This window comes from Diadema antillarum, unplaced genomic scaffold (genome assembly GCF_040938485.1).
Source record: "Diadema antillarum isolate AM-2024a unplaced genomic scaffold, OU_Dant_1.0 seq00000054_RagTag, whole genome shotgun sequence".
NCBI classification, from domain to species: domain Eukaryota; kingdom Metazoa; phylum Echinodermata; class Echinoidea; order Diadematoida; family Diadematidae; genus Diadema; species Diadema antillarum.
Genome location: NW_027271162.1, coordinates 532,223 through 558,330, shown reverse-complemented (window position 1 = coordinate 558,330; position 26,108 = coordinate 532,223). Strand labels below are relative to the sequence as shown.

Sequence of the window (26,108 nt, the reverse complement as noted above, 5' to 3'; positions counted from 1 at the left end):
ATAATGGTAAAAGGATTGCAGGTATTGATACTTGAAGATTGTAAAAGAAAAAAAAAAATGCAGATCACAAGCAGCAAAAATTGCAAATGAATAATAAATTGCAGAACACCAAGAGACTGGCGCCGGTTATATCACACGCATCGCAAAAAAAAAAATGACCACTGGTACACGGGTGACTGAAATAAGAAATGCTTTCAAGGGCAAGTTCACCTCAACGAGTAAATGCAGCAATATCAGTAGAACACATCAGTGAAAGTTTGAGTAAAATTGGACGATCCATTCGAAAGTTATACATATTTGAAGTTTCAGTGCTGCCTTCGCTGGATGAGAAGACGATCTGCAGCTTGTGATGACATGCATAGAAAATGAAATATTAGATTCTTTTCACATACTTTCATTTTTCTCTCATAATATATAGAGCCCTTGAATTGCCTCTTCCAGAAGGCAGGGGGAAAATCATTAGCCTTAACATATGTCAGTAAGAAGTCATGGAAATACTCACTTTTTTTCAAAAAATAATATTTTGTGGCATTCTCTTTACATTTTCCGTATACATGTATCGTTCTACACATGTGACATCATAAACTGTAGCAGTCTTCTCATCCAGCAGTGACTGCACAGAAACTTTAAAAATTCAGAACTTTTGTACCTATTGTCTGATTTTGCTCAAACTTCTGCTGATATTGCTTCATTCACTCTTAAAATCCACAAGTATATAAAGGTGAACTTGTCCATAAAACAGAGACTCCAACCCCAAGCACCTTCTGATCTGGAGATTCTCCCAACCGAAACACCTAGCAAATGGGAGACTCCAAGTTGATGTGTGCGAAGCGCGAAGTTCCTAGGATTCTAGATGTTCTCTGGTGCTATCTAAGGCTTATTTTTTCAACATACGATAGAAATAAGTAAGAAATCCTTTCCACCGGGAGACACAGAGCCAGGGCGGGAGAAATCAAATCTCAAACGGGAGAACGGGAGATCTCCCGTCGAAAACGGGAGAGTTGGAGTCTCTGATAAAATACAGAAATATCTTCCCTATTCACAGAGAAATGACAAAGACGCAGAGACTCCAACTCTCCCGCCTTCCATGGGAGATCTGCCGACCGAAAGCCCATTTTCCCAAAATCTCCCGTTCTCCCGCTTGAGATTAAATTTCTCCCGCCCCGGCTTTGTGTCTCCCGCTTGTATGGTCTTGTAGATGCCAGTCAATTTCATATGCATGCATAAATAGCATCTGCATATGATATACGTATGAAATGAAGTTTTATTAAGCGAAAATATAAGATTTGAATCATTGAATTATTACTAACTTAGTGCCATCTTATGTAGAAAAATAAGCCTGAGACAGCATGAGAGAGCATCTAGAACCCTAATGACCCAAGGACTTTGCACACATCAAGTTGGAGTCTCCCTTTTAGGGGTTCAGGTGGGAGAATCTCCAGATCAGAAAATGCTTCGGGTTGGAGTCTCTGTAGACATTCATCACAGGACCAGACATTGCACAATCAATCAAGCGGTTGAACGATCCAATAAATGTATTCACCCTACCTACATTGTACTCCAATTACAAGTGAAATACAGGCGTTACTACCATTTTTATGTGACATAAAAATCATGTGCAAACACAAAGTGTAGACTTTATACTTTGCACTCAACACTAGTTAGCCTTCATACACATGAAGTAAAAGCGCAGACGATGCCTCGGCAACTTTCACGTAGCATTTATCTCTGAGACATGTGGAAAATCAAAAGGCAAACACACGACATTCGTAAAAATATTTATACACATGTCCATATGTGTGTGTACACTGTCAATACATGGCTAGATTGGCAAGAACAATCTTTTGGTACAAAGGATGAAACACTAAAACAGCAGGCATCGAAATGCAAACAAAAAACAAAAATTATGATAACTGAGAAAGCACAAAATACTGTACACAGGGAAACGGTTGATTTACGTAGATAAGTATTATCCCCACACAATATAACAAGAACATTTTAGGGCTGCTGCTACTAAAACAAGAAGTACATTACAAACAATCCTGTAATTTTCCCTTTAATTTTTTTTTTCTTTACATAAAAAAGATCCCAATCTAATTCAAATTTAAAATAATCTGACAATACTCTACTTGTCGTATGGCAACAAAATAAGAATTTGAAAGTACATGTAGCAGTACACAAACAAAACCTTCTAAATTTGAGAAATACTCCCACCTCTCACCGTTGACCTAAGTGTATTCTACGTCTCGCATGAACTTCTGCAGCACTGATGGTAAATATCATTCTACGGCATGATGATGTGATAACTGATGGATCCTGGGAGGTCTTGCATAAATTCATTTAATACTTTGAAGGAGCCAAAGTTATGATGCACATTAAAGTGACCCGCCGCTCTGCTATCCTGATAAGGTGGCAGACTTTACAGCCACAAAAAAAAAAAATCGTTGGTTGGAACATCAGAAATTTGAGCTTTGGTATACAGATAGCCTCATTTTCAAAACTAAGAACGTTTTGAAGATCTTAACATTTTCTGCTTCTATGAAAAAAGTGATCACAGTGTTTCTAATTGCTTGACTACGTTAGATTTCCTGCATGACATGAATGCATCATTCTAAACTTCAAAGCAATTTTACCAAAATCATGGTCATGTAGAGGCTTTCTTACACCTACCTCTTCCAATGTAATTTTTTCTTCTTTCTTTCCTTAAACCATACATGTGTATAAGTGGAGCAAATCATATACGACAGCGAATATTTCATGAATTTTGTGAATTGAGTACTATTCGCGAATTTAAAGATGAGCGAAAGTATTGACTCTGATCCCGATATGAATGTGACAAGCACGTATACATTTCTCCGTTCAGTACTAAACTCCACGATGGTGAATTTAACCACTAGCAAAAACATCAGGAAGTCCCGATCCGTGAAAATTTAGACTCGTTTAGACTCTTTGTCATGCTTTGAGAAAATATTCTGTTCTTCAAATCTATACTAATTTTAAAGATTTCTGTTAAGATGGACATGTAGTGAGCAAAGCTGTAGAGAAAATGCTAGGCTTTGCATTGATGTTCATTTTATGACAAATCTATTATTGTTTTTCTTTCAAATGACCAATAGCTACATTACAGTGAAGTCATGACTTTTGCACACAAAACAGCGACAGAAACCTAAAACTTTCACGCAAATTCAGTAGGGAACACTGCTTGCTAGTCAATCACCACATAAAGTGCAAGATTTATGTGAGAGGAACAGAATTCCGCGAAACGCTTTCTTGCATACTGTCGTATTTGGCGATTTATCGATCTGTTTGGGCGGATTTGTAGGTTTGAGCAGAATATGCGAAGTTAGCATGCCGTCGACTGAGTCGGGGGTGTGAACGTGGCACATAAAGAGTTAAATTACAACTTTCCCAATACCTACAGTATAAACATTACCATTAAAGCATCATTTTACCCTCTAACCATGAGTATTATGTCTATATGTCTTCATATTTGTGTTACCCTTTCAACCATGCTCACACACTCATCATTTTTCTCCTTCCAAGGAGGCACAACCTCCCTGAAGCACAACTTGAATACTTCAGCATGTCTTTTATCAACATTCCTCCTTTTGTCTGCTTCACTGTTGATTTCATGAAATGTCACACATTCCATGATGTCCACTTGTGCAGAACACTTTGATACATGTATACTCCTCCTACAGACTTGCCTACATTCTTCACACATTGTGCTTTGTCATCACTCTGTTCTCCTCTGCTCGCAGAATGCTTGGCATTTCACACAAGGCACGGATGATTACACTTTCCCTGTGCATGCATAGTTGGCATTACTAGATGTATAAGCACTATTTTTAGGCACTATCTTGCATTCCACACAAGGGATTACAATTTGTACGTGTACTATATTAACATGAGCTGTCAACTCACAAGAAAAGTAGCCACTGCTAACATTCTACACAAACGCTTCTAACTTATCACACAAGATATGTGTATGTCACAGTACAGAAAAATTGTACATATTATGTTGTATTACAAGAATAGTATCCCAGGCCTGTCCATCATGTGAAGGTTTTGTATGCACATTCTGGGCTCTGCAATACTGGGAACTTGGAGCACAAGAAACTGTCACTTGCATAAGAAACTGTCGCTTGCATTTTTCTTTTCTTTTTCCATTCCAGACGTTGTCAGTGCAGGAGGGCTTGTATTTGGCTTGGGGTGGGTTTTCCTGTGAAATTTTCAAGAAGAGAAAAGTGCATGTTGGAAAAACTGATTAGACAAGACCGTTCAAACACTTCTAAATCTCTTCACTGATGACAATCTACAAAGAGGTCACCCCGGTATGGTTTGGAAGAACACCAGCTGAAGAATATATCTTCAGACAACTACATTACACACATTTTCTTGGCAAAGGCTTTATTTGCATATAAAACAAAAACTAGAAATGTTGCTATGGCAATGGGTATGTCTCCACTGTAGCGCATTCATTCTCCCAATAAACTCAATGTACAAAATATCTCGCCAAATCCTATCAAACACCACGAGAAGAACGAGCATGGAATCTTCTCTGATTACAATTTGTTCAGGAAATATGGCTTGCCATCAATTTGATTGCAACACTTCATAATTTGTTACAAAATAACACAATTCATATGAAACATTATTGGGCATACTGCTTATTTTATATTAAGTAGTCACTGAAACAATAGTGAAAGAACCATGTACATGTACAGTAGTTGCAAAATAGGTAGCACCAGTAAAAGAAACATTCAGAGCATTCACAAAAAGGGAAAAAGTAGATTTAAGTAAGTTATGTTTCACACATGTGTAATTACCAGATGAACTGGGAAAAAAAATAAGCATTTGGGGCAAATGTTGGTACACCATTCTACAAAACAGATGATGCACATGTTTGTTTGTGTGTCGGTAGGAGTAGTGTGTATGCGGTAACCATGGAAACTAGTCTACAACTCCTCCTCTTGGGTTAAACAGTTTCCAGAGTTCCCTTATTTGTATGCACACCATTCCTATTGACGCACTCAAGATGCTAGATATGCGCCGCAGTTGTTACCAGCTGTGAGAGCAACAAGAATTGCAATTAATCAAGCAAGACATTTAAACAAGCAAATAATATCTAATATTGTTATTTAATGGTACCATGCCCCCTCCTTTTTTTCTTAATGTGACATAACAAATGCACATCAGATACTACAGCGTAGGGCTTTGCTGTTTGTTTCTGATCTAATAGTCTTACGGCACAATGGCACACAAAAGACAGGAGAGTGAGAGAAAAAGATTTTGCAGCACCCTGAAAGAACAGAGTTTCGGAAAGGAGGCCCATGGTGTGTTTGGTGTCATTAAAAGCACTGCTGTGAATTAGTCTTTGCATAAATGCGAAATTGCGCTCTCGAACAACAGAAAAATGAGAAGGAATCAGGAGATTGAAAGTTGGAGATGAATGCTTTTTTAAGAAGAATGTCCTAACAAACATGACATTGACACATACCAGAAATAATGCTAACATAAAAAAAAAAAATAATAAAACCATAAATAACTCCGACTCGACATCTACAATGTATATGACCATTAAAGGCACATAGACCCGGTGGTTTAGTCAAATGCGTATGAGGGCGCACAGCGCAAGTTTCCTAGAGAGACCTATGCTATCAACTCCTCTTTAGCGCTTACGCTTTGACCCGTTTTCATGAGTCTGAAGAAGTCTGATCCACTGTGGTTGTAGTCAGTGGTCCGATCACAGTTCGGCTTATGATTCGGCTGATGATGACAGCTTTAGCAATCTTCTTTTGTGACGTCATACTAAGAAGCACGCACACTGGCATAACTGAAGACTGTGTGATGGGCAAAAGACAATGAAGGCAACATTACCTAGCAACACCTATGCGCTTTACTCTTAATGACAGCTCTACTTTGGCAATCTTCGTATCAATGCTAATGATGATCGGCACTACCATCCAACAGTGCCCCCGTACCTACCGGGTCTATGCACCTTTAAAGTAACACATCTAGATGCATTATGCAACACTGATACCACTAAATCAAAATGTCTGTACAGCCTTTGAAGGTTGGCAAAGAATCTTCCGTTCAAAGATGCACAAATGAAAGACGAAACACAAAACAATGCAAAGATGTGACATAAATTGAATTAAAAAAAAGTTGTTCTATTTTGTCACTAGCACTGACAGAAAAGAGAGGGTTGCTGAAGTCATGAAGACAGCATGCTGTATTTACCCATTACGTTGGAGAATTCAACACTGCATCGTCTCCTAAAATGAAATGTACGATCAGCAAATTATTCAATAAAGATCCATAAGTTTCCAGGAAAGGAATGGGACTTCTTTCCAAACCTCTCCCAAGTACTAAAGATGTATGTCAACTTTCCTTCAATATTCGGTTTGCTCACAAAGAGAACCTCACAAAGGAGGTTTCCTTCCGCTAGTCTTTATGTTTCTGTATGGACACATAAGGACACATTTCCTTTCATTCAATCTTGGATTAAAAAATGTCACCATATCACTTGACTAGGTGACATCCAAATGAATTACTTGAATGTTTGTTTCATCTGTCCAATTCTGCTCAGTTTCTAATCTCTCGCTTTTAAATTTGTTACTTCCCATCTCTTTTAAGGGCATAACTCTCTGTAAACTATCCTTGAGCTTTACAAGGGATGACTGAGAGTTTCCTCTAACCTAACAATTAGACCTTGTAGCTTTGTCTTTGTTTGATCCTGCATACACAAGCAAACTTTAATAACTATAACTGAAGTCCTTTTTACATAGGGGGCTCTCATAAATGAAGCTGTGACATATGAGCAAACCACACACTGTCATATGACATACATGGACTCTGCTTTATGAACCTGACTGACTGCCCAACCAACAGTTGTTCATACATTGTATATTACACTTCCACTCTCTCTATACTGACACATTTTGCCCTTCAATTGTCATACAAATGACAAGGCCACTTCAGACATCATTGTTCACCCAAATTCGACAAAAAGGAATGAAGTTTACCTGGCACTATTGTGCAGCGGAACACCGGCATACGGGTTTGGTACTTGTGTAGACTGCTAATGTTGGGCTCTTGGCCTCCGAAGGCGTACAGGTGTACAGGGACCAGCAGATGGTGGCGCCCTTTGCCGCTGTCCGGGAATTTCTCCACCTCGCAACCTTCGTTAGCATATTGCACCGACTTCAGGTACAGACTGTGATCCGTCTGAGAGCGTTTCCGCAGTTTCGGACGAACCTGTTTATGATGTTCCCTTCGTCTCGGGTTTGTTCTATTTCTTTGCTTAGTCCTCTGTCTCTCCAGAAGCAGAGTCGCCATGTTTGGCAAATCGTTGAAAGACTTATAGTGCACATCAGACGCAATAGGCGTGTCATGCAGTTTGTGTTGCAGCGATGTCAGGCTGTTTGATCGCGGTCTACCGCTAAAAGGAAACTCGTCCGCCGCTGTAAAGCCGGCATTGTCAAACGCTAAATGATCCTGCGACTTCGATGCCTCAGTTAGGCACAGGTCATCGAGAGTGCCATTGAGCCGTATGAGTGGTGTTCTGTCTGACTGTGAAATTGGCATAACCTTGATTACACGCTGGGAATCCAACAAATGCGGTTGGTTATTGCACAAATCCTTGATATGGACCTTGTCATTCATATTCTCATTGATGTGACTGCTCTGCACAGCAGACCTCTCATCAAAGTCATCAATTTGCACTCTTGGTACCGCCCTGTCTCCATGTTTTCCCATCCTTGAGTCTGAAGAGCTCACCTCTCGATGGCCATTACACACATCCCTTGCTGACATCATTACTGCTGCGTGGCGAGAGACACTCTCCCGCTCAGGAGTTACTCTACCCGTTCTCTTCCTCCTCGTGTTACACGTGGAATCCTTGTGCAATGAGCTGCCAAGCAGTTGTTCCCTACTAGCATTCAATGCTTCCCAGACAGGAATAAATACCCTTGATTCATACAAATCCTCCTCCTCCTCCTCCTCCTCATCGTTTTCATCATCATCATCATCATCATGACTATCTTCCTCTCCTTCACTTTCCCTGCCCTGCCTATCTCCGCCCCTTGCATCATCACCATTGCAGCCATCCATCATACGCACGTTACCACGGTGAGCATCATCCGCAGAGGACAAGTTTGGGCTTTCACCCGCCAGTGGATGCACCCTGTTCTTGAACGTCCGCGTCCTGCCGCGCGACTTGCCCTGTGGCTCCAGCGCGTAGGCCGGCGAGGAGTGGGGTCTGGGGAGGGGCGTGACATGCAGGGAGGACTGGCTGGGGCGTTGGAGGAAGGGGGCGGAGAGTGACCGCTCCTCCTGGGGAGGGAAGAGGGCATCACTGTCTGGGATGTTCATCTCCAGGGTGTGGTGGACGGTGGGGGATGGGATGACACTACCCTTGTAGGACATCTTCGTCCAGTTCTCAGAGCCTGCAGATACAGATAGTCATGGTCACACATATCACACTGATGAAATATAATGCCTGCAGACATAGATTAGTTCTAGTATTAAATATATATAACACTGATGAAATATAAAGCCTGCAGATACAGAGAATTATGGTCACACATATGTAAAGGTAACACTGTTGAAATAGCAAGAACTTTGAGATACAGGGAAACCCTCTTGCACCAAGGTTACCAGGATCGCTGATTCTACCTTGTTGCAACCGGTAGCGTATTTGAAACATATGAAAAAGGAGATCAGCAAAATACAAAGGAAAATACGAACTGCTGAATTTACTTTACTGAAAGCAAGTTATGTTGTTGTAAGCAACCTCGTTATATTGGGGTTTCCCTGTATAACTGCATTTTATTTCCCAAGTCATCTCTTTAAAAAAAAAAGACAACAACACAAAACAAAACCCTTAGACAAAACCTTTTTTTTTCTCACTATTAAATACTATGACATGTCTGTTAGAGTTCTTGTTTCCATCCCTTGCCATAGCTCTGTTACCTGTCTTACTGAGCATTATATTTGTTGCCGTGCTGTCAGCAGAGAACACCACACTTAAACACACAGCCAGTACAATCATCCTTCTCCAATTCAAAAACAATGCATTCTAGAAATTGTCACTTTATGAAACCAAGGGATGTCAATCATGCATACTGTAAATGCAGAAATTCTTGTGGTACAGCGGTACATTAATTTTAGGGTATTTCGAGCTTCTTCATGCTGGTGTAAATTCTAAAACCTGTGAAAATATCTTCACAATTTTCTCTGCACATTTTGAATGGGTGGATAATTGCGCAGTGCAAATTCAACAACCCACAAATATATGTTTTGGGGCCGCTCGGCACGAAAAATTAATCACACAAAAATATCGACTTTGACAGTATCCCATTATCGTATAACTGAGAACTGAAAAAGCAGTATTTTTATTTTTCCAGAAGTAGGTACTAGGTGTTTCAAAAAACATTTCCCACTTTTGATTCTTAATAATTCAAAAAATATATATCAAATAACACTGTCATTGATATGAAAGATAGCTGAATGGTGTACAATTTGGTTGAACGTGGTTTAATTTTGAAAGCATAAATAAGTTTCATGAAATCCATGATTAATTTCACAGTTAGGTTCCAGACTTTGCTCTATTTTCAACCCTCTGTACAAAATTTCACTTTGCACAGGGGGCATTGGGTGTGTATGGGAGTGTGTGGTTAACACCCTGACAATGGTCCTGAACAATGGCCAGGGTTTGAATGCTTCATTATTCATTCATGAGAAATTCCACTATCACAGCTAGTCTTTATTCAGCCTCTGGCAGTATCTGTGTAAAGTCAAACGCCTGTCGATACTGTCGTTGAGTCGCGTCAGTGCTCTCCCTACTTCTGAAAAGCAAAATTACAATGAATACCTTCTGTTCTTTCGTAAACGTGGTGACAGGAAGTAATGAAAATCAATTATATATCAAGTATATATACACTTGTGTATATGGAGCCTTAAATAAATCTACTCTGAAACAAATCGCCCCAATGATAAATGCAGCTGAACTCTTTTCCAAAAATGATCTCTTTGTATCGAAAAAGCGAAAAATTTGTCAGACTATTTAATTAGTAGACAGTTGTATTAAAATGAGGAACTTTAGATCATTTATGCTTATTTATATCCCAAATTTAGTGATATGTGAAGCAAAATTTGAAAATGATTGCCAGCTGGAATGAAATGTGGTGTTTGCAAGCACTTTACCGTGCATGAATTCAGACTAGCAGTGCCCAGGGCAATCCACATGAATTATTGATCAAGCATTCATGTGCCAGGGAGCGCCAGACTGACGCCTAGTCAACAGGTGGTTCAGGCATGTCCATTGTTCAGGGCCATTGTCAGCACACACTCACATACACATCATTGGTTCCTGTGCCAAGTTCAATTTTTGTACAGAGGGTTAAAATTTGATCAAAATCTGAAACCTTACTTCAAAATCAATCTTGGATTTAATGAAATTGATTTATGCTTTCACGTGCAAATTACCTTCAACCAAATTGTACACTATCCAGCTATTACTCATATCAATGACAGTTCTATCGAATGAATAGTTTTTGAAATATTTATGATCAAAAGTGGGAAATGTTTTTTGAAACACCTAGTATATGTTGTAACACAATTTGCGAAAAAGAGAGTATTTTCTATGAAACCTGCAGTACTGCAGTACTTTCCACACAAAAAAAAGTGGCAGTTGGCATGTCTGGATACTGCATGCAGTGATGTAAGATACAACAGAAATAAAGCCAAAGCCTTGATAAAAAAAGAGATAAAACAAATTTTCAAGGAGAACTCACTGTAGCTGAAGACCCAGAGCTCACTCCTGAGGATGCCTCCCGAGTCCTCGCCCCCGTAGACCATCATCGAGTCCCCCAGGGTGACGGCTGTGTGACCGTGGAGGGCCGGGGGGCCCTGCCAGAAACGCACCTTGCTCCACTGCAGGCAGTCTGATGGAAGAAATCATCGGAAAGAATGGATTAAAAATTGCATTGTGTTCAAAAGGTGTTGACTACCAGGGTATCCTAGAAAATGGTAAATGGTAGTACGGGACAATGGTTTGAAGAGGGTTAAACAACTGAGGTGAAAAGAAGGGGGTGGCAAGGGTAAAGGGGTGAAGGAAACGGGAATGCTAGGGTGTAATTATTGCAAGCAAATAGATACAACATTAACTGTTCCAACAAATTTTAGAGATTCTTTGTCATTCAGTAGAGAATTTTCTGAGGAATATGCCCCAGACACCATGGTATCATGGACTTGGCTATAGCATTTCTTAGTATCATTGCAGGACTAACTGTCACAGCCACAGCAAGTAAACTAAAAGTGATTTCTCTTTTCGGGAGGGGGGCACTTTAACCTCATTCCCTTCATGAGTGGCAATTGGCTTGCTCGGTCTTATGTACTTGTTTGCTTTTATGTTTCCCACAACAATCCTGAATATTTGAAATGATTGATCCACTTAATACAGTGTTTCAGTTCCTAACAGAAATGGAACAAATAACCTCTTGCCTTATATCAATGAGTGAGTACTAGGTGCCCTTTTGAATGATTACGCAATAGTTTTCCTTGCCATGGTAAAGCACGCAAGCGAGGTGGTTTCACTGGGCAACAATAGTTGCGTGAAGTGGTTTTTCCTTTGGAAATTGTGGCCTTACCAAAGTCCCATTTCCACATATCTTTCAAGGGCTGGAGGTTGTTGGAGCCACCGTACACAAACATGCAGCTGCCACGGATCACGGCCGAGTGTCCATGCCGAGGGGGCGGGGCGGGTTCCTGGTTGTTGTACACCCATGTGTGCCAACATAGAGTCTCTGCAATGAAGAGATCACAGATTGAATGTTCAAAGGGAACAAGTCATAAATACATATTAGCAGATTATATGGATTACCAGTAGTCAGATACTAGTTAGTTAATGGTAAAACAAGACCATGCGGAAGCTGACCAATAGTAATGAGGGGGGAACATTTCCGTGCAAGCTAGGGAAAGCAGCGAAAAAGCAAAACAGGGCATGCAATTCTGTGTACCCCCTGTACATATATGTGGTGGTGAAAAGACACTGAAGCTGTGAATAGTTGAGCACAATATATAATAACTGCAGTTATCTTGCTATGCACTTGCCAGTGAGGCTGCATAAAAATTGCTCCCCCCAAAATTCAAGCTTTATAGTCATACCGCCCCCAATATACAGGGTACTTTTACTGAGCTATATGATACATTGTATAACAGATAACGATTTGTGTTGTTGAGGTGAAATTGTTTGAACCTCAGGGTTTGATAGGCACATTAAACTCTTAAGATGGCTTGTCCTTCATGTCTTCTTCACATCTACACAAGTGAAGTACAAACAAAACCTAAATAGGTTTGAAACACCAATATTTTGATAATTCAAGTGACATGCACTCTCAACATAGATAGCACACAGGCTCTCAACATAGCAAAGATTGTCTCCATAGCTGATAAAAATCTATGGTGCAGCTTCAAACTTAAATGCCACCTTTGTGAGTTGTAAACTGTCTGAGTTGTAACTGGCTACTTTGGTCACCTTGGTCATACATCCGGTCAAGCTTACCGAAGTCCAGCGTCCACATCTCATTGGTGGAACCCTTCAGGTCCACGTGGCCCCCAAAGATGTGCATGCCGTCTCTGTGTAGAACGACCGTGTGACCCCTCCGGCTCGCTGGGGTCATGACCTCCGAACAGATGACCTGCTTGCTCCAGACATACTGCTCAAGGTCAAGCATCCACAGAGCGGTCTCGTCAGGATCGTCAAAGCCGCACAGACCCCCAAATATGTAGATCGTATTCTGCACACCAAAAAAAAACACATACCACATTAAGAAATTATTCTGATGCAAACATGTATTTTTTTCTAATGATTGCGATGAAAAATGGCCATAAAAATGCGTAGTCACACATGCTTAGAGTTACAGGTAGAGAGTGCTGTGATGGGCGACATAAAAATGTGGAGAACAGATCTGAATCTGTGCCATTATAGTGATCACTTGCATCAAGATATCTGCTCACATTGGCACAGACTTCTTGAAACAGCAAACTGCAAAAGGGTACTAGGTAATGAAGGAAGTCACTAGAAATGTTGAAGTAGCAACACTCTGTTTAGGGGATGAGAAAAAATACAGGGCCTTTTTTAGGACTGAAGTTGTTTTCAGAAAATGGTCTCAGACAAAGAAAAAAATAATTCTTGTTTGCACATTATATGAGAAACTATCAAAACAAAATATTTGTGAGTCACATCATACAGCAAATCACTATATCAGTAATGAACAATGCTATGAAGTGCATTAAGCCAAATGGAAACTTATGAGAAAATCAAATATCCCTGATGCCACACACCAATCCGCCATAATGGTTTTCCATAGAGGTTCAATGTAAGTACGAAATAAAGTCAAATATGGTGCGTATGTCATATTCCTATATATAGATACAGAGAGATGCTACTATCATCTTCCAGAACACTCTATCCTTACACATTGTAACAATCTTAACATTTTTAGAATGCGTACCCATGAATATCCTTATTTTTATGTTTAAATATCAGAGGTATGCTCCCTTCTGTATTTGACAACATGTTCCAAACAAACTCTCATTTACACAATATTCCACTCATTCTTGAAGTAATTTATGGTACTCATTTGATTGTACGATCTCACTCTATTAGGTTCACCAGTGTAAATAATGAATGGAATTTAATAAACACAACTGCTTTGAAATGCAGCACAACTCTTTCTAGATTGAAGTGCTTACTGAAGCAATTTCTTTTTGAACAGTTAGCCATGACTGAGTAGACAATGTTCTTTTTATCTATCCTGTACTTAATCCTTTTGTATACTGCATGTGTGTGTGTTGTGCGTGTGAATGTACATAATATGTACATACTAATGTGATGGTGTCTTGTTCATCTACTTGACTTCACACAGAATTATTTGTAATATGTGTTGCCACTGTAAAGTACATTGTATATAGTATTTTCTTGTGTACGGATCCTAATACAAGCACAAGATGCTTTCAAGGCTGCCTGGCTCTTATTGTAAACGCCACAATTACATGCTGTTTTTTGTTTTTCTTTTGCCGAATAAATGGCGTAAATTGGCATCAATCAATCAATCAATCAATCAATCAATCAATCAATCAATCAATCAATCAATCAATCAATCCATCAATCAATCAATCAATGCATCCATTACCTTGTAGCCCACCATAATATGATCCTGGAGCAGGGGCGGGGTATCCCCACGACACTCTATCTTGGTCCACACGCAAGGGCCCGGCTCGAACCGCCACATGTCCTTGAGGGCGACGTTACCGCACACTCCGCCATACAGGTAGATGGCCCCATTGTGGAGACAGGTGGCATGCTTTGCTCTTGTCATGGGGGCCTTTTATAGCAGAGGGGAAAGGGTAATGAAACAAATACTATTGACCTCACTGTGGAAACCCTCAGTGCAATATACAACAATGTTCACTGGATACACCAAACACTGTAACATATATGTAATTGATGGCATGTAGGAGCGTCATCAACAAACTATGAGATGAAGGAAAATATATGCCATGTGTGCCTCTTTATGTAGGAGGGTCATCAACGGATTATGAGATGAAGAAAAATATATATGCCATTTATGCCTCCTTGCACATCCACTGGACATGCACTAACTCTGAATGTCAACATCTGCAGCTAAAGCTGTAATGGCTTACAATAAACACATCAAAGACCATACACTTGGTTAAATATAAAGAATGGCAAACTTATTTGGGAACTAACATTGAAAGTGCTGCTCCCCCAATTACTCCATCTCTCCCTCTCTCTCGCTATCCGAGATATGTTTCTCTCTCTCTCTCCTTGGATTATGTCTCTGTCTTTCTCTGATTTATTCCATCTCTTCCATCCATCTGTATATGTGTGTGTGTGTGTGTGTCTCTCTCTCTCTCTCTCTCTCTCTCCTCTACATTGTATATCTATCTCCCTCCATATCTTTTCATCTATCTATACATCTATCTCCCTCCATATCTTTTCATCTATCTATACATCTATCTCCCTCCATATCTTTTCATCTATATATCGATCTCCCTCCAGATCTTTTTATCTATCTATACATCTATCTCCCTCCATCTTTTCATCCACTATACATCTATCTCCCTCCAGATCTTTTCATCTATCTATATATCGATCTCCCTCCATACCTTTTTATCTATCTATACATCTATTTCCCTCCATATCTTTTCATCCATCTATACATCTATCTCCCTCCATCTTTTCATCCACTATACATCTATCTCCCTCCATATCTTTTCATCTATCTATATATCTATCTCCTATCATATCTTTTCATCTATCTATATATCTATCTCCTTTCATATCTTTTTATTTATCTATATATCTATCTCCCTCCATTTCTTTTCATCTGTCTATATCTATCTCCCTCCATATCTTCTCATCTATCAATAAATCTATCTCCTCAATATCTTTTTATCTATCTATATATATCTATCTCCCTCAATATCTTTTCATCTAACCATCTACCAGTATATATCTCCCTCCATATCTTTTTATCCATCTATATCTCCATTTATTATCTCCATTCTAGGAAGCCGGTCTATTCGTAAATCTAGCTACCTTGCAATCTACTTATGCACAAGTGTCTTTATTCATTTAATATCTAGATTTACATCATGTCTATCCATCTATTTTCTTGTTTATCCATCCATCCCTGGTCTATCCATCTGCATCTATGTGAATCCATTTATCTACACCTACAGTATTCATCTTTCTGTCCATCTATCCATCTATCTATTTATCTATCTATCTATCTATCTGTCTATCCATCTATCTACATATCTATTGATAGTAACTACAAGCAACAAGTACCTACCTACAGTACCTACCTACCGTGTACCTACACACCTAAAATGTACCAATAGTATCTTATTTGAGGGACCACCAATTGAGGATGGACCGGTTTTGCTATTATAACACACATTTCCCGTGGGCACCTGCCCGAGTACAGTGCACTCCCATTATAATAAACATGGTTACAACGAAATTCCAGTTACAACGAAGAATGAATTTAGGCTCCAATAATCAGCTCTATGTTCTTTATTGTTTATTTGTTCAGTTATAATGAAATTTCGATATAACGGAAAAAAAACTGCTGGTCTTGAGCACTTCGTTATAACAGGAGTCCACTGTATTCTCAGGACCCATCTTCAATGGGTTAAGAAAGGGGAAAATGACTTGACTGCCGAAGGACTAACCTGGGAGCTCTCGGGGAACACGTGGGTCCACACAAAGCTGTGGCCTAGGTGGAGCTTGGTGTGGGCCAGACTGGGGTGGGCACTGGCACTGACCAGCCCATTGGTCAGCATTGCTGGGCTGCCCACTGGATTTGCCAGCCGGGTCCACTGTGGAAAGGAGGGGGGGGGGGGGGGGGGGTAAATGAAGTGAAAAATTTATTGTACAATCCGTTTGATCAGATTAAACACAATGAAAATACATGGTAACATTATATTGCTACTACTCACGGATAATGTTGATACTGTGAATATCAGCATACAAAATGGGCAGCTACGGAAAGCTTTGAGTCCATTTGGAACGTCACTGATCTGTAGTATGGTTGTAAGTGCATAATAATCCAAACATGACATGCAATGTAACAAATGACAGCTGAGGGTAGAACATGTAATTCAAAGGAATGTATGTGATGTCCTCCTGTTGGTTTGAGTGCCCACATGCATGCATGCACTCACACACAGAACTTATGTATTATTTGTTGAGTCTCTGTGCAAACAATCCTGAATGGTGTCAATCTTTTTAGTATGTTTGCATTATATGTATACTACATAGACTAAGAGTGTACATTACAACGTAATACACACAATTGGTTACATCGTACGCAATGAATTTTCAATTACCAAAATCTGACACCTTCATAATGGATACAGAAACTGCTAGTAATATAAATTATGCAACTTTTTAACGCTGGGTTTTTCAATTTTCCTTTCCCTGACTGCATCACGATTACCAAAAATTTTACAATTCCTCTGATAACATTTATCTTTATACCTGGCCTATTTCATTTGAACAATCAACAAAAATATAAGAAATAGATACACGGATGTGCATTACGTTAATTGTTCAATTATACATGGAAAAATCAATAAATGAATATAATGTATGGTATGCCACTTGCAGCAAAAAAACACACTACAAATCTACACTTTCTACACTGTTGTCAATTGATTACTACTACGGAGCAGCATACAGATCTGTATAGAACTCAAAATTTCACACCTACAGATTGTATCAGGTCATCCAGAGACAAAGACCTTGGGAAAGTTATATTGATCACAGGTTTTACACCAGCAGTCCCCCCCCCCCCCCCCCCCCCCCCCTTCCCAATCTGGAAAGCGGTGTATATTGTATTCACATGAACAGGTGGGACCCACAAACTGAATGTACACTGTATGACAAAATGCATTGCACTCGACACTCGAAACACAAGACTCACCAAGTCTACAGTGCGTCAACCGATACAGATTTGAAGCCTGTCATGCTTGCCAGCCCCATTCATCACATTCCCACGACAACTCCGGCAAAGTGTGTCCTCATTAATTGCGTTCCCATTTTCACTCCCTGACCATCACTTTAAAGCCGACGACGAGTGGTTGGTAATTACTCCAATTTCTGATCACGATGATGAGAGAGAGAGAGAACACTCACAACCCAACCATCACGTCCCCTCCATTGCAGTCATGCATGGCTTGAAGGTCGCTTCCATTAACCAAGCTTTCACTGCGCTCTGTTGTTAAGATACAAAAATACAACAGATGCTACCAACGATGATAAAAAGAGGCGGTCATCGATTGCACAACATAATTGATTCGTCAACGGGACAAAATACAGGAAATGAAGTAAAATCTCTCCTTCTGATCTGTATTTGAGACTCTTCAAGTGTGTACGTACCTTGTGTATCACGGTCACATATGGTATCATAGCAACCATTTTCAAGAAAGCAGCAGGAGCAAATATTTGGAATAAGGGCCATTCATGACTAACTGAGAAATAATTGATGAATAAACACAATGAAAGGCAAGGTCCTCATATATGGTGAAAATTGATCAAAATTGGATAAGTAGCAAAGGAAGTTAACCCATTGAGGATGAATCCCAAGTATACTCGGGTATTACAAGCGTCAGTGGGAAATGCATATGTTGCAGGAAAATCAAGAATCGTCCTCAACAGGTTAAGACTATTTAAATCTCACAGCACATCACCCAAATGAATTACATTTCATGTACTTGTGTGTACCCAAACACATCTTGGTCTCATTATTCAACTGCTCACTTAGCTGCAGTGCTAAGATTTTTACTCTTTATCGCAATGCTAGAAATATATTGTCAACAATTTCACTCCACATTACACTTGTAAATTTCATGCTTTGTAGTCTTTTCATTCAAATCATGATCATTGCAACAACAACAACAACAACAACAACAACAACAACAACAACAACAAAAATAACAAACATTCATATGAAAGTTTTCTGGGTTTGCTCACATTAATGCAAAAAAACCCCACAAAGACACTTGTATGTTTCTATGAATAGCATTGTAAATAAATGTATGGCACATGGGTGAGAATACGTATGTCACATACATGTAATGTACAATAACCCTTTCTTCATCTCTCCCTCAGCCCCTCCCCCTTTTCTGATCTTTCTGTTGGGGGTTACTCTGTTAATAGTTACGAGAACTAGTAATAGAGTACTGATGACTGTAAAATGTTAACCACTCCTGCACACTGGCACTGGTCCCACGGTTCCTGACCAGTAAAATCACTGTCGGACCAGTAACTGTTTTAGGTACATTGTATGGACTCGCAGTAAAAAAATGGAAAAAAACTGGGTACCTACTGGTCCAACAGACAGGTCGGACCAGTACCAAAAATGGGTTAATGTGCAGCCCTGTGTAGTGTCTAAAAAAAGGGGGGGGGGGGGGAGTCAATAATGAAACAAAGCAAAATGCAAAAATAATATTTAACAATAACACTAATATTGAGCGCTGTACTAAACGCCACACACAGGCTGTAAATACTTGGTAACAAATTTTGTAAAAGAGAGAATGGGCTTTAAAAGGAAAATGGAGGGAGAGAGAGAAAGAACTTATATGTTATCATTACAGCTCTTGCTCACACTATACAACTTCACTGACCAAATAACCTTAACTGATTATTTACAATGTACAGTAGACTTCCTCAGATGTCCACTTTTAGCTGTGAAGCACACATTGTTTACTCCTGCAACTATGGAAACGCAGTCCAAGCCAATAGCTAAGCTTCAGATGATGGAACAACCCTGATGTAATGGTCCTTGAGTAACCACAAACTGCTCACTGTGTACACACAGTGTGCAGCCTGCTGTGCCCCTGGAAACCTTACCATCAGTGTGCTAAAACTGCCTGACACAATTGTCCATACAGCTGAGCTACAACAAGACAACATAACAACCATGCAGGGTTCGAAATTGGCGATGGTCCGCTGGCCATTGGCCACCCAAAATCATGTCGCACTAGCTAAAAATCATACAATTCTGAAGTAACTAGTCCGTCTGGCTAGCCAAAATATTGCTTCAGTGTCAAAATTGATTCTAAGTAGTCCGTCTGGCTAGTTAAAAAAAAAGTTAAGTGCGACCCCTGCCATGGCATCACATGTACAGTATTTAATGTTCATGTCCAATGCTATTCTGATAATAAGAGTAATGATAATGATGATGATGATGATGATGAATGGTGGTGGTAATTAGTAAAAATGGTAATGATAACAATACTGATATAAGTAATAATACTATACTAATGATTTAACAATAGTAAAAACATCCTATAATTAGATGTACATAATAACAATAATACACTACAAAATATACTTGATCTGAATGTAACCCCCCCCCCAAAAAAAAAAAAAATGAGCAAGGTCTGAAACAAACAGACTAACTATTGAATGGGAGATAGAATTAGCACATTGTATTGTGCACTAGGAAAGGTACACTTGTACGTCTGTATGAGCCATTACTCCTCATCCCTAATTAAGCAATGTCTGTGACAGGCATAAACAATTGATTTTTTCAACACAGTGCAAATTGCAGTCCCTGGTCCATGCTTGTAGTGGACAGACCATTTGTAGTGCATGTATTGTATTATGAACTGACCAAAGCTGAACCAGGCTGCAGTATAGATTACAACACTGGGGCTTTACAAAAGAGCTCAGTGCTTAATTTCCTAGCTAATCAATTAACACATTTTAACTCAATAAGGACAGGCTGATTTTGCTACATATCCCATAGACACCTGCCCGAGTATTCTCGAGACTCGTCCTCAGCAGGTTAAGAATAAAAAAGGATACATTTACGATCCAACATTTTCCATTCGGGAAAATCAGACGTACATTGTAGGTCTCTTTCAATAAAAACATACTTAAAACAAATATACAAATGAACAATATAGAAGCCTTTGTTACATTATAAACCCTCAGCTGCGCAACACGCCTCACCCTAGCAGAAACTAGAGCACGCACTTTAGTGCGTGTTTGAAAACCTCAAAAATGCGCAGCTTGAACTCCCAAGTTCATTGACCCTACCTGTCAAAATATAAAAAATCCTTCATAAATTCCCAAAAATTTCTCAGATCACAACCAAAATTTAATCATTTGTAACTTGTGATGTTGTGTCATTCTCAACATTTCCTGTAAGTTTCATCCAAATCCGTTACCTACTTTTTGAGTTATTTTGCACATGGACAAACAAACAAACAAACAAACCATTGGCAACAAAAACAACCTCCTCCCTTGGCGGAGGTAACTAGTGTGAAAGAGATACTATAAATTTTAGATCTCAGCTCAATCATGTGTACAAAGTCTTGGACATACGTCATGTACAAGGGCAGTCCACATAAGTTGGGATCTATTTTTATTTTTAATTCCAATATCCTTTTATCTGAATGCCCAAATATCCTGTTCGAGAGTGAGAGAAGATTTACAACTGCAGTACATTCTAGTCAGCAGTAACTTGTCATTCTCTATGGCAAGATATTGAACACATTCAGGCCACCATAACCATTGCAAAAAATCCCTAATCTGAGGTCGTGGGTCGCAAAGATCTATTGTTGTACTGTCAAAACAACATTTTCCAGTGCGAGTAGTGTGATGCACCAGCAGACGACATGTTACACTTTTGATACTGAATATCGCCACTTCTGAGGGCCTGAAATAACTGGTTTTTGTACTGAAATGCGTTTTACCCCACCCTTAACATAATCAGTGGGCTAAAAGTCTTGATTTTCATTCTTCTTTAAGTACACACTGCCTGTAGTCGCCATCAGGACAAGAAGGTTTGATTTCAAGACAGATACATTCATAGACATGGATACCGGTATACATGTACAGTACTAAAGTAAAGGCCATGAAATGATCACAATTCAATTCACCCCCAATCGATGTCTATGGTATGTCATACTTAAATCGCTGGGGGAAAAAAAAAAATCATCTAATTAGAATGTCGGCAGCAACTAGTCTCATCAAACAGGCAGATCTAAATGGTAAATTAATTCACAAATTTTTGATTGTGGCAAAATGAACCTTGATCCAGTAACGGTACGGTAGGGCCTATCAACATGATTACGTGACACTTCAAGACACAGAATTTTATGCATATTCCTTGAACCTTGATGAGATAATCCCTGAAGCAGCTCTTTCCGAACTAACAGTTTAAACTGGGGTGGGATTAACCGCTACCACGCAGCAGCGACCCCAACACGTACCAAGTCGGGTTACAGCGACCCCGCGCCGGGGTTAGGATGGGATTTGACCGACAAGTACAGTCAACTTCGGATACCTCGAAGTCGTCGGGACTGAAGAAAATGGTTCGAGGTACGCGAAATTCGACGTACGCGAAATTCGAGGTACGCGTACGTACGTCAAATTTTCTTCGATTTATCCGATGTTTACCGATGTTCAACATGGTATCTGTTATAGTGCCTACCGATTGTTTGCATGCTTGTCAATTGGAATTGAAGCGACTTTTATATGAATGAATTCAATGAAAATCGGAATTGAAATCAAAATTTCAGAAATGAAGATTTTGGTGGCCCTATCGCGCCACCAAAAAAAGTCTGATGTTTGCCTTTACTTTTGAAAATTAACAGCGGTAACAATCGGCTCCGTAAGATACTAAAATAAATGTCGGATGTGTGCTCATACTTTTGGAAATGAAAAACTAGTACGATAAGACTCAGCTCCGTATGGTGCTAAAACTAATGTCAGATATTTGATTTTGCGTTCGGAAATGAATAAGGATAATATTCGGCTTCGGAAGACGCTGAAATAAATGTCGAAATTGGCTTTGACGTTCGAAAATGAAAAACAATATTCAACTCCGTACGATGGTTAAAGTGTCGGATGTTTCCGTATATACTTTCGAAAGGAAATAGCAATAACATTCGGCTCCGGAAGATGCTAAAATAAATGTCAGATGATCGCTTTTATGTTTGGAAGTTGCAGTAATATTCTGCTCCATACGATGCTAAAATAACTGATGTTTGCTTTTAAATTTCGAAATGAATAACAGTAACATTCAGCTGCGTTCAATGGTAAAATTAATGTTTGATGTTTGCTTTGACGTTTGGAAATGAGTAACAATAACATTCAACTCCTTATGATGATAAAATAAATGCTGGATGTTTGCTTTTACGTTCGAAAATAAATGGCAATAACATTCAGCTCCGGAAGATGCTAAAATACATCTCGAATGATTGGTTTTACGTTTGGCATGTTTGGAATTGAATAGCAGTAACATTCTGCCCCATATGATGCAAAAAAAAAAAGATATTGGATATTTGCTATTACATTTCGAAATGAATAACAGTAACATTCAGCTACGTTTGATGGTAAAATAAACGTCTGATGTCAGCTTCGACGTTCAAAAATGAAAAACAGTAAAATTCGGCTCCGTACGATGATAAAATAAATGTCGTATGTTTGAAATGATTAACGGTAATATTCGGCTCCGTAAGGTGCTAACAGACTAATAAATGTTGGATGATTGCTTTTACAATAAGAAATGAATAACGGTAACTTTCGGCTCTTTACAATGCTAAAACAAATGTCGGATGCTAACAAATGTCGGCAAATGCTCATACTTTTTCATTTCAAACGCAAGTTTTGACCTCCTAAATGTATAGGCATCAACTTTTATAATAATCTATACGCCTATTTGCTAAATCTTAAAAGACAGAATCTGGATAATTGGATTTTCTATTCATTTGTTTTAGACATGGGCATCTGTATCACTTTAATATGCTTAATATTCATTTTTCGATGTTTTGTAGGACCGATTTAGTTTTTCTAATGTTTTTCTCCATTTTTTTTTTTTTTTTTTTTTTGGTGTGTGTCGCCAGATTTTAATTTCGAGTAAATTCGACCACCAAAATATAAAAATCAGTGATACTGGTGGCCTGATAAAAGTTACAAGTGGATCCCTGTCTATTCTATTCTTTATTATGCTCGGCCTATACTTCCACATCATATTCCACAATATTTTCATAATCGCATTGCTGAAAAAAAAAATCAGTGCTTGCGTTCTCAGGAAAGAACAAATGAAACATACTTTGTGAAAGGCAAAAAAAAAATTTTTTTTTACAAGGCACTACGCTGGAGATTGATGTTTGGACAGTGAACCGTGATTAATGCCAAAGATATAACTGTCAACACCTACGCAGGTGCGCCACGACGGTTAAGAAATCTACGCGCACGGTATGACTACTGTATCGTGATCAAGAATTAAAACACAGTGGTTAAAGAAAAGAAGACGATCGGCAGAGCGTAGTGCTATCATAAGCACTCCATTGCTTGGCAAGGGTGATATGTGCATACCGTGTACGTATGTAGGTACTCCTAGGTGTTGGGATTTTTCTTGTCCACTGTGTACCGGGTATTTCTTTGGGCGCGCGATTATTCTGGTCGGGAATATTTACAGTGGAGTGTGAAAAGATTTGTGACATGTCTTCTTCGCTGTCCACGCGCGCTTTATCGGAGATGCTGAGTGATGTTGCAATTTCGATTCGAGCTACATGAGCTCGGGACGGTAGATTTCACTTCGAGGTAACCGAACTTCGAGTTATTTTCTTCGAGCTACGCGAATTTTAATACACGGAAACTCCATAGGAACAATCGGGACTTTCATTTTGCCCCCGAAGTAAGTGATATTCGGCTTATCCGACGTCGAGGTATCTGAAGTTGACTGTATGTCTAATTCCGCGAAAAACTTCTCATTTAATGATATTTGCTGGGTCAGTTTTTCGCTTCTTAGACAGACACCATTGATACATACGCTGTTGCGATGGTTTCAACCATTTTGGTTAACGCAACTTCTACCCAGTTCCCCCAGCCTAAAAATGGTTATTATTTTTTCTAGCTTGGTTTTCAAACCAATCTGGAAAAAATACAGGATTAATCAGTAAACATTTTGACTCACCTCTTCCACTGTTTCCTCCTGTTTTCTGGTTGTTTCCTCCACTTCTTTGCAGCGCTCCCCAATTCATCGCCGCCTTCGTTTGAAAAGTGACTGCACGAACGTCTATGGCATGCCAAATGCTCCATACAATCACTACATCGGTACACTTGCGTTTATTGACTAAAAGTACTAGCACAAGTCTAGTAAGTTGTTCGAGCACTAAAGTTAACTTCGTAATATTGTGAATGAGTATTTGGCTTGCTAAAGACATTTGTGCAGTCATGTTTCAAAAGAAGGTGGCGATGAATTGGGGAACGCTGCAAAGAAGTGGAAGAAACAACCAGGGCCAGAAAACTGGAGGAAACAGTGTCAGTGGAATACATTTTGTAGGTGAGTCAAAATGTTTACTGATTAATCCTGTTTATATTTGTCCCAGATTGATTTGAAAACCAAGCTGGAAAAAATAATATTTTAATAATAATAATAATTTGTATGCGGGGTGGGGGGGGGGTGGGGGGGTGGGGGGACTGGGTCGAAGTTGCGTTAACCAAAACGGTTGAAACGGTGAAAACACACGTGTTTTAATGGGCGCTCTGCATCGGTTGATTAAAACTCGATTTTTGAAAAAAAAAACATAGGATTTTTTCTTCTTTTCATCATGGATAGTGGACATGTGTGTGTAACAAAAAATCACCGTGCAAAGTTGCGACAATTTATACGTCAGATGTGAGATGAATAGAAATGAATAGGGGGGCCTCATTAGGCGTTCCCCCTGGGCCTCATGAGGCATGGGGGCGGTCCTGATGAGGCGGGGGGGCGGTCCTCATGAGGCGGGGGGGCGGTCCTCATGAGGCAGGGGGGGGGGGGGGGCGGACCTCATGAGGCGGGGCAGTCCTCGTACGCGGGAGCGGTCCTCATGAGCGGGTTTCCCGGACTGATGTCTCTATTCTGGTACTGACACTGACAGAGATCCATCCACTCAATGCCAATGCCATGGCAATGCCTTCTCTAAAATCGGTTACCGGTAATCGTTAATCTTATATTTTATGTTCTCTCGCTTGGACACCGAAACGGTCACTCAGCTCAGAACACAACATACAGCATTCAGCATAGTCTACACATATTTAATGTTACTGTTAGTGATATGATAGTAGCCTAGGGTCGGGGAGTTAAGACGCCTCAATCTCACCTACAATGTACATGTACGTTAGGCCTACTCTGTCTCTGTACTTTAGAATCTACCGTACCAGGCAATAGCCTATTGTATAATCTAGGTGAGTTACCTCCCTACCCTGGATCTAGTATTGTCCATTCTATTTCTACCTTCTATTACAGCAGCAGTTGACTGTGTTGGTAAAAATCACCATGGGGTGGGCCTGGGGTAATTTTCCACAGCTTACGATTCTCATGTAGCTCCAAGCCAAGGATGCAAACAATCATCAGGTTTTCCTGGGCCAAATGTGTACACGCGTGTCATGTATGCATCGGAAAACACGGCAAGGCCTCACAACACAACAACGTTGCCACAACTTACCAGCGACTGTCCCTAGCTTGATTTGTGTGCATGAATTGCGAATCGTCGTCGGCGTCCCTTTC

At 39.7% G+C, this 26,108-nt stretch overlaps 1 protein-coding gene across 1 annotated transcript; it reads right to left on the bottom strand.

The window, feature by feature from the left end:
* Window positions 1-4,181: 4,181 nt before the first annotated feature.
* Window positions 4,182-26,071, bottom strand: LOC139725705 (uncharacterized). Its single transcript, XM_071636786.1, has 10 exons — window positions 25,836-26,071; window positions 17,523-17,813; window positions 16,270-16,416; window positions 14,202-14,393; window positions 12,569-12,803; window positions 11,655-11,810; window positions 10,800-10,949; window positions 8,092-8,450; window positions 7,029-8,049; window positions 4,182-4,222 (listed from the first exon to the last, which is right to left on the bottom strand). The coding sequence occupies exons 3-10, from the start codon at window positions 16,378-16,380 to the stop codon at window positions 4,182-4,184; spliced, it is 2,265 nt and encodes a 754-aa protein (XP_071492887.1). The 5' UTR covers window positions 16,381-16,416; window positions 17,523-17,813; window positions 25,836-26,071.
* Between the last annotated feature and the right edge of the window lie 37 nt (window positions 26,072-26,108).

Excerpts from the sequence above, each read along its gene's own strand:
- LOC139725705 (XM_071636786.1), bottom strand. The coding sequence starts at position 16,380 with ATGCTGACCAATGGGCTGGTCAGTGCCAGTGCCCACCCCAGTCTGGCC. Across the intron at positions 11,811-12,568 it reads GATGTGGACGCTGGACTTCG|AGACTCTATGTTGGCACACA; the intron begins GTAAGCTTGACC and ends TCTTCATTGCAG. Across the intron at positions 10,950-11,654 it reads TATGTGGAAATGGGACTTTG|ACTGCCTGCAGTGGAGCAAG; the intron begins GTAAGGCCACAA and ends TTCTTCCATCAG.